The 15,405-nt window shown below is 37.2% G+C and overlaps 1 protein-coding gene across 1 annotated transcript in view; it reads right to left on the bottom strand.

The window, feature by feature from the left end:
- The window catches only part of Dthd1 (death domain containing 1), a 68,263-nt gene that overhangs the window by 15,222 nt on the left and 37,636 nt on the right, over positions 1-15,405 (bottom strand). The window contains exon 8 of the mRNA XM_045130342.1: positions 10,210-10,448. Coding sequence (XP_044986277.1) covers positions 10,210-10,448 — 239 coding nt within the window. The remainder of the gene's footprint in view (positions 1-10,209; positions 10,449-15,405) is intronic.

Consider the following 15,405-nt stretch of genomic DNA (forward strand, 5'->3'; position numbering starts at 1 on the left):
TTACTTTGAGGGATTGGAGGGTGGTCATCATAGCACATCACACCTTATAACTATTTGTGCATCTCTACCTACCTACCTACCTACACACACACACACACACACACACACACACACACACACACACACACACATAGCTACTGCTTAATGACACACAGTTTCTTTAAAATGCTTATTTCTCAAATTTCCTTAAAGTTTTGTACTTAGAGATATAAAGTAAGATCTATCTGGACTACTTGAATTTAGCTGGTAAACAATTTGGCCAAATCTCTAGACTTCTCCCAATGTGTAGAGAGAGATTGACTCTTTTGTGGCAAAAGTTAAATGCTAGCATATATTCAACTAGGATTATTTAGGGGAAAAAAGTACCCAAATTGAATTAAACAATAGAATTTGTACTTTTAAGAGCATTTTCTAATTGCCTTGTACAAAAACTTCACCTTTTTAACTAAACCTTCACCAAGTTTCTGATACTGTATAGCTATGTGAGAAATACCTCTTTTGTTAAGAGTGAGCTTCTGTAATAAGGCTATTTCCATTTCCTGAAAAACAGCCCATTCTAACAGTGTGTAGCTAAGTGGGAGGGTCTTTTGTCCTGTTTTGTTTTTCATTTTGAACTTTATAGAAGTCTGTTTCAATTCCCATTTAGGCATATGCCAGTTATAAAAGAGGAAGGGGTTTCGTCATACATAGATACTTTTTCGACCTTGAGGAACTTCTTTGTGAACACTTTGGGCACAAAAAAAGGAGCCAGAGAGGGAGAGAGAGAGAGAGAGAGAGAGAGAGAGAGAGAAGAGGTAGACAGAAAGAGAGAGAGGTGCTGGAAAGCCCTGTGAAAACCCAGCTGAGAGAAGAGTACAGATGGTGTATTGGTAGTCCATTTTTTTTATGAAAAACATCAGACATTTCAAATGTTCTATTCAATGTTCAATTCAGTTCCAAGACTGTCAGTTTCAAGGTTGGACAGTTTTCAGGCTTTCAGAAATCACTTCATTGACGCAGTGAACTGCATATACTCATGAAGTGTGCATACTTTGCCAAGTCATGCAAAGCAGTGTTGAACCGGATAGGGTCTGTGCTTATACTGTCAAGCGTGCATCATCAGCTGAGGAAACTGTGCCCTAAAGAGAAGCTTTGCTCTGACTGAGACCAAAAGAAAAAAAACAAGAAAGACAGAAAGGAGAAATTAAAAAAAAAAAGTGAAAGACAGAAGGAGGGAGGGACAGACGGAGGAAGGGAGGCAAAAAGAGAGAAGAAGAAAGAAAAAGGGAAAAGGAAAGAGAGAGAGAGAGAAAGAAGAAAAGAAAGAAAATAGGTAAAGATATTTTTGTATTAAAATTTTCTAGGAAAGTAGGAATAGAATGCCTAAAACTCCCAAGGAAGGTAACTAGAATAAGGTTGAAAATTACTTGTCTATTGCAAATAAATAAACACATGATTGTAATGAAATATGATAAGTGCAGTCACAAAGTTAAGAGATGACAGAAGGACAGCAAGTAATATGTGAATGGAGATCCTGTGTGCTGACACCCTGATGATGATAAAGAACTGAGGAAAAAAGAGCATTTAAAAGCTTTCATTTAAGCTAGTCTGCAACAATATATGTTTGATGTAACGGCTATGCTAATTACCAGTACTTAATCATTACATATAGTATCTATATATCTATGATGGTTAAAATCAGTTGCTAACAAGATTTTGAATCATCATGGAAACAAATCTATGGGCATATCTCTGAGGAATTTTTCTAGATTGAATTAATTGAGATTTGAAGACCCACCATAATTGTGAACAGTGCCGTTCCATTAGCTGGAGCCCTGAACTCCTAGGCAGGAGAACACTAGTTGAGCCCCAGCATTCATTACTCTCTGCTTCCTGACTGCGGATACAATCTGGCCAGCTCTGCATCATGTTCCTGCCGCCATGATAGACTTTAACCTGAACTGTAAGCTGAAATAAACCCTTCCTTCTTAGGTTACTTCTTGTCACAGCAATGAGAAAGAAACTAATACAGTATAGAAACAACATACTCTATCTAGTAAATATGGACTTGTTCAGTTACTGTTGATGGGGAGTAAACCTACAGCCACACATGTGCTATGCAAGTGCTGTGCCACTGAGTTATTATGTGTTCAATATAATAAAATTAAAACCATGTGAGGTGATTCATACTTTTAATCCCAGCAGTCAGGGAGCTGAGGTAGGAGGGTCACTTTGAGGCCAGTCTGGGCTACCAAATGGGTTCTAGGTCAGCCTTGACTACAGTAATATCCTGCTTGAATGAAATAAATAAATCTAAATTAACAATATATAGACCATAAAACCTCCAAAGAAAAATCTAGCTGTATGATTATTAGAGAGAAGAAAGCCCTAAGGTAGAAACAAAATACACAAAAGGACCAGCAAGCTGGTGTACATGTGACCTAACGCTATCTTCTCAAGAATGGTGGCTACTATTCACCTGTGACTATCATCAAATATTCGAAGTATGGCAAATAAGAAATTAAACATGCAGGCTGAAGGGATGGCTTAGCAGTTAAGGCGTTTGCCTGCAAAGCCAAAGGACCCAGGCCTGATTCCCCAGGACCCACGTTAACAAGACGGACAGGGGCACGCATGTCTGGAGCTCGTTTTCAGTGGCTGGGGGCCCTGGAGTGCCCATTCTTTTTCTTTCTCTCTCTCTCTTTCTTTCTCTCTCTCCCCCTCTTTCTATGTCAAATAAACAAAAATAAATGAATATTTATAAAAGAAATGGAACATGCTCTTAATACCCAGTAAAAATACATATAAATGAGCTATGAAAGTGTCATTTTAGCTATCTGGCTGAATAGAGTTTGCCTCCCTACACCTGCCTCTCCAGGAACCCAAAATCTGTATCTAACCAGTAAAGGAAGAATTCATATCTCTAAGAGTCTGCTCCCCTGAACTGAGGTTATTTTAATCTGACTGGCTGGTATCCATTCTGTATTATTTGCTAACTATTTCTTACAGTACATCTATACTAAATAGCAAGTATGGGCTTGTCATACAAATTCAGGAGGGAATCTAAAGCCTTCAACTCCATCCTAGATCATTGACTAAGAACAGAAGCTTTAACTGCTGAGGAGGCAACAGCATCAAAGCTGTTAACCACATGGGAAGCAGATTTCCTGTTTGAATTCTTCCCCTGCTCTCAGCTCAAGGACCCTGGACAAGTTGCCAACAGCTTCTCTGTTTCCTATAACATGAGAACAGTGATAGTGCCTCACAGGATTTTTGTGATGATTAAGTGACATGATGTATGTAAAGCATTTGAAAGAGCTTTGGCAGATTAGACAAGATGATGGTGGTTTTTATATGACATATGAATTTCTACTAAACTATTTTGCCACACCAATCAAAGGCATTCCATTTCCTCACCATAAGCTTTTTTTTCTTCATTTCCAATCATCAAATTGCTATCAACAAAACAAGCTCAGATAAAATGCCATAATCACTACAAAACTTGCACTGTTGTCAGCTGTCAGAAAACCTATTTTAATCCTCTGAGAAACAATAATACATGGTTTATACATTATCTTTTCACTTATGATCTTATAATTTAATTTTTTTGTTTTTTTTAAATTTTTATTAGCATTTTCCATGATTATAAAAAAAAATCCCATGGTAATTCCCTCCCTCCCCCTAATTTTGCATGCATGTATTGACTGCATGGTCCATTGGGTTATAAATTTATTCAGAAAGGGTTTATCCCACAGAAATATAATTTGAGTTACAACATAGTAGCCACATAAAGACAAATAATTAATTTTAATATTTTATTTAACCTGATATAACAAAAATGTTGCAAATGCACCACCTAATGAATATAAATAATTGTAATTCATTTGTGTGCATTTTAACTGGGTGTTTAATTTGGTGGATAGTTGGCAAAGTGTGTCCCAGTTCTGATTAGATACGCTTCAATTGTTGGATGGTAGCAACATGTGAACAGTAGCCACCATTCAGAATTAGACCACATATTATCCTCTATAGCTCCGTATTTAACTTAACACACAGCAGAGCACATTCCCTACTTCAGAAGTACAACTGATATTTGTTAAGATCAGTATGAGAGTTGACGTGGTGGCATATTCCTGTAATCCCAATACTCAGGAAGAGCAGGAGTTCAAAGCCAGTCTGAGTTACATGAGAACCTAGATTAAAACATAAAAACTTAAGTATAGAAACCATCTGTGAAATCCACATTGCAGATGCAGCTTCCGGTTAAGATAGTGGAGTGGAAACCACGCCAAAGCAACCTTGGGTGTGTGTGGGGTGGGGAAGAGGCAGAATAATGAGCAATACACTCTTCTACCAAAAAGTGAAGATGTGTAAGGAATTATTAACCCAAGCAGAAAAGCAGGAGAGACCCAGAGCTTCTACCAACCACACAATCAGCCAGAGTTAAGCTCCAACCACTGGTTAGATAGGCAGTCCGCTGGGAAGAGTTACTCTCCTGGCTGCACCTGAGCTGGCAAGAGTGAACTATGATAGTAAAAGGATTCTCCACTTGCACAGGCATTGCAAAATCTAAAAACCAGAAGGAGAAGACAACAGGATCCAGATGAGCAGCTCAAGAACAACTTGAGACATTGTTTGCAACCTCCCCTCCCCCAACTTCCAGCACTGGAAACCACTGGAGATCTCAAGACACCAAAGGTTCAGAGCCACATCTCATCCGCACACCAAGCAGTACAGCTGATCTGAAGTACAGATCTACCGATCTAACCGGCTGAACCTCGACCACAGTGCAACGAAGAGGGGACCAGCCTGACACTCATGGAGGTGAAACAGGAAGCCACTACATAAGACAATAGAAGTGTTTTACACTGGGGCAACACCTACTCCAAAGCCAGGGGTATATGCTTACACTGAAAGTGATCACCTCACCTTCAATATTAGGGCAGGTTGCTAAATAATAGTCCCAGGAAGGGAAAGAATTCAACTCCTAGCCCACTAAGACAAAAATACTGAGGTGTTAAATTTGATTATGTACTTTTCATCTATTTTGCCATTCTCAATTATGCTGTGTTTTAGGGTTGGCTTTTGTTACTTTTGATATTTCTTGATCTACAGTGCCCCCTTTTGTTTCTGTCTTGAGGGTAGGTTGTCCTCTAGCCCAGGCTGACCTGGAGCCCTTTGTTGCCCAGGAATCTTTGCTTCCTAGTTGAAAGGATTAAGGGTGTGTGCCATCATACCCAGCTAGCTTAGAGTATTTAGCTTTAGTAGTTTGCTTGCTTGCTTTAATCTCCACTCATGCATCTAAAGACTCCATGCTGGTTTTCTTTGGGTGTGTATATTGCTGAGCTGGATTTTAGAATTGTTCTGTACTTTTCTCTACCCAGCCTACTGGAATCTTTCTACAACTATTCCACCCACAACTTATTTATTTCCCTCTCTCTTTCTAACCCTTTTTTCATGCCCTTCCTCTTTCCCCCTTATTCTCTGTAAGTGCAACATTCCATACACTCAACAACATCTAAAATCTGTGGAAACTAACAGTACTCAGCTTCTCTCTCCCAGATACATGAGACACCTCCATTTGTTTTTCAGTTAATGCTAGCCTTCACACTAAATCACCTTACATTGTTCTCTCTTCTAAGTAACCAAAACACCAGCATGTTCTACCAGTCTTGTTCTTTTACCCACCAGCAATTATGAACATACGAATATATGATTAGTAAGCCAACTCAACAGAAAATACTTGAAGGCATCATTTTCACTGAAAAGAAAGAAAAGCACATACTTGAGAAAACAGGATAAAAGTAAACTATGTTCAAATCACAGTTAATACAGGAGAGTAACAGACAAACAAGAAGCACACACAATCAAGAAGAATGGTAAGAATAAATACACACCCGCTGTAGTCAGCTCCTCATTGCTGAAACAAACATTGGCATTGTACTGAAATTAACAGCCATATTGGTCTAGAAATATTAAACTTAATCCTTTCTCCATTTTTACAGGGGTAACTCACTCTATTAAATATGTAAGGTTTTGTCCATATGAGTTTGATTATAGAAACTAATAAAGTATTCTCTAGATAGAAAAGAAAAGAAAAAGGGTCTAGGAAACAAAAAGGTGTTGCTATTCTACTATCTGGCAGGATAGACTACAAATGAACATTAGTTAGAAAGGATAAAAAGGAACACTTTATATAAAAGAATGTTACAATTCTAAACATATATGCACCAAATATGGATGTACCCAATTTTATTAAACAAGAACTAGTAAACCCTAGCATAGTTGTGGTGGGTGACTTCAATACCCTGCTCTCACCAGTTGAAAGTTCACTCCAGCAAAAAATATAAATAAGCAGAGAATCATCTGGATTAAATGACAGCACAGAACAAATGGACCTAATAGACATCTATAGAACATTACATCCAAATATGACAAAATACCCATTCTCTTCAGGAGAATATGGAACATTCTCTAAAATAGACCATATATTATAACATCAAACAAATTTAACTATAGGAAAATTGAAATAATTCCTGGTACTCTATCTGATCACAGCGGGATTAAACTACAAATCAATAAGAAGAAAGTCTATAGGACATACACAAATTCATGGAAACTAAACACTTCATCACTGAGAGATGAATGTGTCATTGAAGAAATCAGAAAGGATTTAAAAAGTCATAAAATCAAATGAAAACACAACATATCAAAACCTATGGGACATAATGAATGCAGTCCTAAGAGGGAATTTGTAGATTTATGTACCATATTAAGAAATTACAGAAGTCACAAACAACTTAATGATACACTTTAAGACCTTGGAAAGAAAATAACAAGCAAACCAAAAATAAATAGACAAAAAAAGTAAAGGTGAGAGTGGGAATTAATGAAATAGAAACCAAGAAAATACAAGAATCAGTAAAAGAGAGAGCAGACCTAAATTAACAAAATTAGAGATGAAACAGGCACCATTACAATAGATACCAATGAAATTCAGAAAGCCGTAAGGACGTTCCTTAAAAACAGACTCCATTAAGTTGAAATCTGAAAGAAATGGATGCTTTTCTAGATATATATGACCTGAAAAAATTAAAGCAATATGAGCTGAACCATTTAAACAGGTCTGTAACCAGTACTAAGATCAAAACTGTTATAAAAATATCTCACAACTAAAAGAATTTCAGGTTCAAATAGATTCACTGGTGAATTCTACCATACCTTCACAGAAGAACTAACACCAATGCTTCTCTAGCTTATCCATAAATAGAAAAGGAGGGAACACTACCAAACTCCTTTTACAAAACCAGCATTACTCTGTTATAATAAAAACAGACAAAAACACAACAACAACAAAAAATTACAGACCAATCACCCTCGTGAACATACAGGCAAAAATTCTCAGCAAACTACTGGCAAACAGAATACAGGAATGCATCAAAAAGATCATTCAACCTGATCAAATGGGTTTTATCCCAGAGATGCAAGGATGAATTAACATATGCAAATAGGTTAACATAAAACACCATGTAAGTGGACTCAAGGGCAAAAAGCACATGATAATCTCAGAAGGTGCAGAAAAGGCATTTGACAAACTCCAACATCTCATCATGGTAAAAGTTCTAAAGAAACTGGGAATAGAAGCAACATATTTCAACATAATAAAGGCTATTTATGACAAATTTATAGCTGGAATTATACTAAATAGGGAAAAACTAAAAGTATTCCTACTAAATCTAGAACAAGATAAGGGTACTCACTGTCCCTACTTTTATTTAACTTAATATAGTCTTAGCTACAGCAATAAGGCAAGAGACACACATAAATGGATACATATTAGAAAGGAAGATATCAGATTACCATTATTTCTAGATGATATGATTCTACACATAAGGGACTCTAAGTAATACCTCTATCAGCAAATTGTTAGAGCTAATAAACACTTTCAGCACAGTAGCAAGATACAAAATTAATACACAGAAGTTAGTAGCCTTCCTATATACCAATAACACACATACTAAGGGTGTAATCAAGGAATCACTCCCATTCACAATTGCCTTAAACAACAAATAAAGAACCTTGGACTAAGCCTAAGCAAGGAAGTAAAGGATCGATGCAATGAAAATTTTAAAACACTCAAGAGAGAAATTTCAGAAGACACTAGGAAATGGGAAGACCTCCCATATACATGGGTTAAAACAACCAATATTGTAAAAATGTCTATCTTACCAAAAACCAGCTACACATTTGATAAAATCCCCATCAAAATTCCAACAGCATTCTTCACTTAATTTTTTTAAAAAATTCTATAATTCATTTGGAAGTACAGGGTCAGATTACTGGGGTAAATGGTTTAAATGGGATTAGGGGAAGGAATGGAAGAAAGGAATTGACAGGACAGTTATTCAAAATGAAAGATGTTATGAATAAGCTATATGGAAATCTAGTTCTTTCCTAGCCAATGATATCTATATAAAATGAAAGAAAGAAAAAATATGGGCGGAAGTACCCTATAGGTATGAATAATTGTACACTCAGCAGCCACAGTTTGTTGTTAGAAAACTTTCAGTGCCATAGGCAGGATACCTGCCAGTGACTTGATGACCAGGGACGTCTCTGATTCGCCTAAAACATTGCAAACCATTGCCAAGCCTCTTGGTTACTCATCAGAACTTCTTACTGAAAACTCCACGTTTGGGCTCCAAGTCACTGAAAGTCAAGCTGGAGCTGAGCTACAAACCTCCTCCCTGTTGGTCAGTTGACAGAAAGCTGGAAGGAGCTATGCAGCCCTTTAGGAGAGAGAAGTTATCAACAATGCTCAGCAGAAGTAGACACTCTAAGATGTATGGCTGGCCAGCTAGGCCAATGTGCCAACTGGTGCAAAAGTGGCATGCCTGTTATGGAGGAAAGCAGCTACTCTCTGATTGGACTGGAGGCCTGTTCCGTGAGAAAGAATACATGTCTGGTACTGAAAACTTAGTGAAAAGCCTATGACTGTGGAGGCCATAAACCCTAGGGTAGCAACAACTGCTTCTGTCTGTCTAAATATATATATATTATGTCCACCACACTTCCCTTAAGCACTTTTTAAAGTTTATGTTCATGCCCATATATTAATGTTGCTTGCACTTTTACTTAGGAAAGCTTCTCCTTTCAGATGTCAGTGACCACTGGGATGACTCAAAGGTCACCAACAGTGCTGAGAAGAAGAGATAGTGGGGTGCTCAGCACTAAGTGAGACATCTCTCTCACACTCTCCAATGCTCAGGATCCATTGCGGATGAGGTGGCAGAAAGAATACAAAAACCAAAGGAAAGGTAATACTGCTTACCATGCTGGCTTGCAGACACAAAATGGCCTCTATATTCATGACCTCATAGTGCTTGACACTACCTACACAAGACATTCATAAAAGAAGGAAACAATGATGACATCGAAATAGAAGAGAGCTGATTGCAGTGAAGAAGGGGTTCAACGGAAGTTGGACTTGGGAAAAAAAACTGGTGAAAATTATCATGGTTTATTGTCTATACTTATGGAAGCTATCAATAAAAGTTTAAATAAATAAATGATGCAAAAAAAAGAAAAACATACTATTGTTATTCAAAGCACAAAATAATATGAAAAAGTAAGAACAGTAAAATAATTTTAACTTTCTTAAAGAAAAAGCTTTTTGTACCTATATTTTCATTACAATATACTTTAGTTATATTAATTCATAGAAAGAAATTACATGAACATTTATATGTAATAATCAGATGTATGTATATATTTATCTGTTTGGCTTGTATAGACAGATAATTTAATTTGCTTTTCTGATATTTCAGAATAATAGATAAGAATAACTTTCAAAATAAACATGTGGGACCTTGTAATTCTCAATATGTTGATGCCATTTTCGATGTCACCATTATACTCCAAAACATTAATGCCTTCATAAAATGATTTCTCACTTACTCTAATGGAGCTGTGTTGCTTCCATTGTCATTAACCACATCCTCTGAGAAACAAATCAATTTGAGTTGCTATTGTTAGGAAGATTTATGTGAACACAAGTAGGTATCCTAATGTGTATTGTAGTCCTCTAGAAATGGGCATGTCTACTCCTTTTCATTAACTTTACTATTGCCCTTTTTAAATCGCAGCATCCTGTCTTCTGCAAAGCTTATTGTGACAGAGAAATACAAGGACATAACAATACATGCTAACCAGGAAAGTGTGACAACTCACCTTGGGCAATTTCAATAGTAATTTGCAAATTGGCAACTGATCATGGCTTTCATGTGGAGATTGTTCCAAGTTAGAGACTATCTTCTCCCTGGGGACCTTATAAACTACAATGGTGCCCTTATAATGAGGACAACTATAGTTTCCAAATTCATCCACTTCTTTGATTTGGAGTTCCAGCCTGGGTTTTCTTTGTAAGTGAAAAATAAGTTTGTAGTCTTTTCCATAATCTTTCCCATTGCCTATAAAGAAGTAATATACATTTATCACCACTAAGATACAACAAAACATTTAATAAAATACAAATTACCATTTCATTTTATACATGCAATTACAATATCAGGTCTGGGGCTAGAGAGATGGCTCAGCACTTAAAAGTGCTTGCTTGCAAAGCCTGAAGGCCCAGGTTGAATTTCACAGTACTACATATAGTCACACGCACAAAGTGGCACATGTGTCTAGAGCTCATTTTCAGTGGCAGGAGGCCCTGGTGTGCCCATATTGTCTGTCTTTGTCTACCTAATTTTCTCTCTCCCTTTCTCTCTCTATCATCTGTCTCAAATAAATAAATAAAAATATTTTTAAAAATATGTGATGTATTAGTGCCTCTTATCAAAATATAACCTACCATAGCAGCAACAGATTACTGTAGATTATTAGAAAGAATTCTAATCTGTTGTTGGACCAAGTGATTTTTAGAATGTTCTAGATCTAACCATCTTTGATTTCCTTTCTTTTCCCTGTATTTTCTATAGTGAGGAACTATTGAAAGTATTCAGCTTTTCCAGAAAATTCTCTTCACCCTTCAAGTTTCCTTTTTCATTGTTCCTCACTGTTCTTAGCACATTGTATTGAACCATGACCTCACAATAATATTGAACCTTCTTATAACCTGTGGATGTTTAAGTGTAAATGAAAATTAATTGTTATTAAAGAACATGAAAATTTCATCTGCAATCTTACTTAATATGCTCAGGCAAGGGCTGTAGAGATGGATTAGTGGTTAAAATGCTTGCTCAGAAAGCCTGATGGACTGGGTTAGATTCCCTAGTGCCCATGTAAAGTCAGATGCACAAAGTGGTATATGCCTCTGAAGTTTGTTTGCAGTGGCAGGAATCACTGACATAACCATACTTCTCCTCTCTCTCTCTCTCTCTCTCTCTCTCTATCTCTCTACCTCTGCCTGCCTTTTTCTCTCTGGTTCTCTCAGATAAATAAATAAAATATTGTTTAAAATGCTCAGGCCGGCACACAGAGCTAGTGGTTACCTTCACATACAGTACAGAAATAAACGTTTCTACAACTGTGGAAATAGTGTTGTTCTAGAAGTTGAAATTTCTAAGAAAATATGGTATGTATTCCTTAAACAATGATACATGGAAAGGTGTTCTCAACTCTTCACTGAGAAAAATGAAGCTTTTGTATTCACAAAATAATTTTTCGCTTTCATGAGTCTTACCATGGCAAGATATTTTGAAATCATATTGTGACAGTAGAAGGAGCATTTCTGTTTCCTTAGACTGTACGTCTGCATTCCCTTTGAAGAGTTTGCAAGAAATTCTAATGGTGGACCTTATATAACATGTTTTTTGTATAAAAGTCTATTTTCAAGCCCAGCCTCCATCATTTGCCTACACTATAATTATCCAGTTCTGTCATACCTGTGAACATTTGGGAGCCTTAACTTCCTTAATTTTAAAACAGAAAAAATTAAAACTTGCCTCCTAATATTATGCAGGAAATAAAAAGATAATATGGATAAGATGTTTGCTCCAAGACCTGGCATTGATTAAATGCTGAATAATTGATAGCATGGCAATAAATAATAAGAAAGAAGCAGGATTCTTTTATATTGCATTTGAATGCTATGAAAAATAGTGAAGTGTTTAAAGAAATGTCAACATATGGCTTTAAAACTTCCTTCTGCTTTCTGCTACTTAGAAAGTCAGTGACCCTGAGTGATCTCTCGTGGAATACCTCCCATTTTAACCAAAAGGAGAAGTTTAATAAGATGTTGAAGATGCTGTGCCAGAGAGATGTCTCAGCAGTTAAAGAGTCTGCTTGCAAAGCCTTATGATCTGGGTTTGATTCCCCAGTACCCATGCAAACCTGATGTACAAAATGGTGCATGTGTCTGGAATTCTTGGCAAAGGCTACAGGCCTTGGTTTGCCCATTCTCTCTCTCTCTCTCTCTGTCTCTGTCTTTTTCTCCCTCTGTCTCTCTCTACTTGAAAATTAATAAATAAAAATATTAAAAGAAAAGTTGTTAAAGAGACTGCTGTTGCGTCTGGGTTGATGACTCAAAGTCACTTTGGTTGATTTTTAAACCACAATTAAATATGGAAGTGGAAGCATTCTGGGCAGTGGACAGCATGGAGTAGAGCCATGTGCATTGTGAATGCAGGCTACTTCAACAAAGCAGATTTCTAGAAGAATGACTACTCAGGGGTGTTTCTTAAAGAGGATTTCCTCTAGTTTTAAAAAAAGTGAAAACTTGGGCTGGAGAGGTGGCTTAGCGGTTAAACGCTTGCCTGTGAAGCCTAAGGACGCCGGTTCGAGGCTCGATTCTCCAGGACCCACGTTAGCCAGATGCACAAGGGGGCACACACGTCTGGAGTTTGTCTGCAGTGGCTGGAGGCCCTGGCACGCCCATTCTCTCTCTCTCTCTCTCTCTCTCTCTCTCTCTCTTCTCTCTCTCTCTCTCTCTCTCTCTCTCTCTCTCTCTATCTGCCTCTTTCTCTCTCTGTCGCTCTCAAATAAATAAATAAAAATGAACAACAACAAAAAATTTTTTTTAAAAAGTGGAAACTTCTTTTGGGTAATTACAATATGATCTAAAGTTAAAGTCTACGGATCACTGGACGAACACCTGGCAGGCATTCATATCTCACCATGAGATTACAATCACTGTTCAATAATATTTGCTATATAAAAAATGTACTTGGGCTGGTGGTGAGATGGCTTAGTAGTTAAGGTATTTGCCTGCAAAGCCCAAGGACCCAGGTTCAATTCCCCCAGGATCCACGTAAGCCAGATTTACAAGGTACCACATGTGTTTGGAGTTTGTCTACAGCAGCTGGAGGCCCTGACATGCTCATTCTTTGTCTCTTTCTCTCTGCCTCTTTCTCTCCCTCCCTCCCTCAAATAAATAAAAATAAAATATTTTTTAAATTGCTCATTTTTGAGTGACCAGAGGCTTCTTATAACAATATATTTTCATCTAACAATGAGCATTGATATCATAAGCTAGGTTCTGCATATCTAAGAGAATATATGATTTTGATTTTTGGAGTTTGGGTCATAATACCTAAATTTCCTTATACCAACAAATAAATAAATAAATTTCAAGTATTGAAGGTTTTTCATTGATGTCATAGAAAGTACCTAAGAATGCATACTTTTATTAGGAAACTCAGATGAGGAAGCAAAAGGACTAGAAATAGAAATATGGGAAGCCAGAAAAACTCTCTGAGAACGGCTGGCTCTGGCTATTTCTATCACTCTAACCCCTTCTCCACCATTTTTCCCTCTAAAGTACACATGACCATCTCTTACAGCCTTATTGCAATGGCTCTACCCTTCCTTACAGTCTATTTCCAACAGAGCTATTATCTAACTCAAAGTCTCACTTTCATGTGAACCACCCATCTCATTTGCATAAAAGCTACGTCTTTGCAGTGGGCTTGCTGGGCAGCATCGGCCTTCATTTTACTTCCCCATACCTGTCATCCCCCTGACACAGCTGATCCAGTGCTTCCTTTTGCTCAAACACAAGAGGCATTTGTACTTCATTTTATACAAATTTGAAATCCTTTTGTCTGAGACAGACTTTCTTGAGATAAGGTTGTGGCTTACTCTCTTGCTTTCTTAGAGTCTGTATAAATGTCATTCAATCCTCCCTGAGGACTGTCTAACCTTGCTGCTCTGCTACTTTTTACCCTTTTCCTGATTTATCCCTCTGTAGCTCCCTTTTGTACCTGCATTCAACTGTACAATTTTTGTTTATCTATTTATGTGTTCTGTCTCTTACCACTAGACTATACTAAACATAGGGGTAAGGAAATTTTTGATGTGTGAATCAAAGGATTGTTAGTTTAACATCCTGCATGGATCTAGGAAAAATCACTTGCAGAGGCCAAAGGACATAGAGCACCAAAAGAAACTTAGAGTCATACAGACAGCTGTAGGTCATTTCTAGATGTTAAATGTGATGCTGAGGTGTCATTTTGTAAACAAAAGCACTTGCCAGCATTTTGTGAATTTTGTGTGCAGTTGGAGGTTTGAGGGTCATGCAAAAGAAAGTCTATGTGTTGAGTTTATAGTTCTAACATAAGGAATGAAACCATGCTCCAGCTCTGTCCAGAATAACAAAGGCTAAAATGAATGTATATTTTATTTTTTCTTAGAAATAGAATTAGAGTTGGTCTTATAAACCAAAAGAGTCATCCATACTATATTATAGTCAGTAGAGAGATTTTGTTATTTTTTAAATTATGGCTGTCTTAATTCATTAACTTATTAATGGATTCTTTCATCATTAATTAATTAATGTAATCATTTCAATTAGTACAACAATTATAAATCCTTTTACAATCTTGTGTCTTCATTTCTTCTAGCATGCACTCACTGAGATCCGTCTAGCAGCCAAGCACCATCCTAGGTCCTAAAGATTGATTGGTGTCCACCAGTAGGACTGTCCCCTCCCCGTAGAAATGTAGATAGAAAGACTAGCTTTGTTCATATTCGGAAGTGGGTAAATTAAACATTGCATCTGTGACAAAAGTCTCAAGAGAAAAGGTGAAGATTTGTAATAGGAAAAAAGTACTTGAAACAATCCTGATATGATCAGGAAGAATAAGGAAGGTGTCCTTACACATGATCATTGAGAGGAGATCAATTGTTGAAGATAAAGTAGGAGAGAACTGAGAGTGATAGGAGGAGCATGGAAGAAGAGGAGATCCCCACAGACAGAGAACATCTCAATTCTTATCCGTAAGATTTCTACAGCAAGTCCCAGGCTCTAAAGGAAAGTTAGTTATCCACTCTTTACTGATAGTCTTGTTCTTAGGCACAAAAAAGGACTCAACAGAGTACAAGGATCTGGGGTATCATTCCTGACTCAGGCCCCTGGTAAAGACAAGTTCTTCTCCACCCCTGACATGGCAGAACTGCATACATGTTGGTCTTCAGACACTCTTA

The sequence above is a fragment of the Jaculus jaculus genome, chromosome 11 (assembly GCF_020740685.1).
Source record: "Jaculus jaculus isolate mJacJac1 chromosome 11, mJacJac1.mat.Y.cur, whole genome shotgun sequence".
Lineage (NCBI taxonomy): Eukaryota > Metazoa > Chordata > Mammalia > Rodentia > Dipodidae > Jaculus > Jaculus jaculus.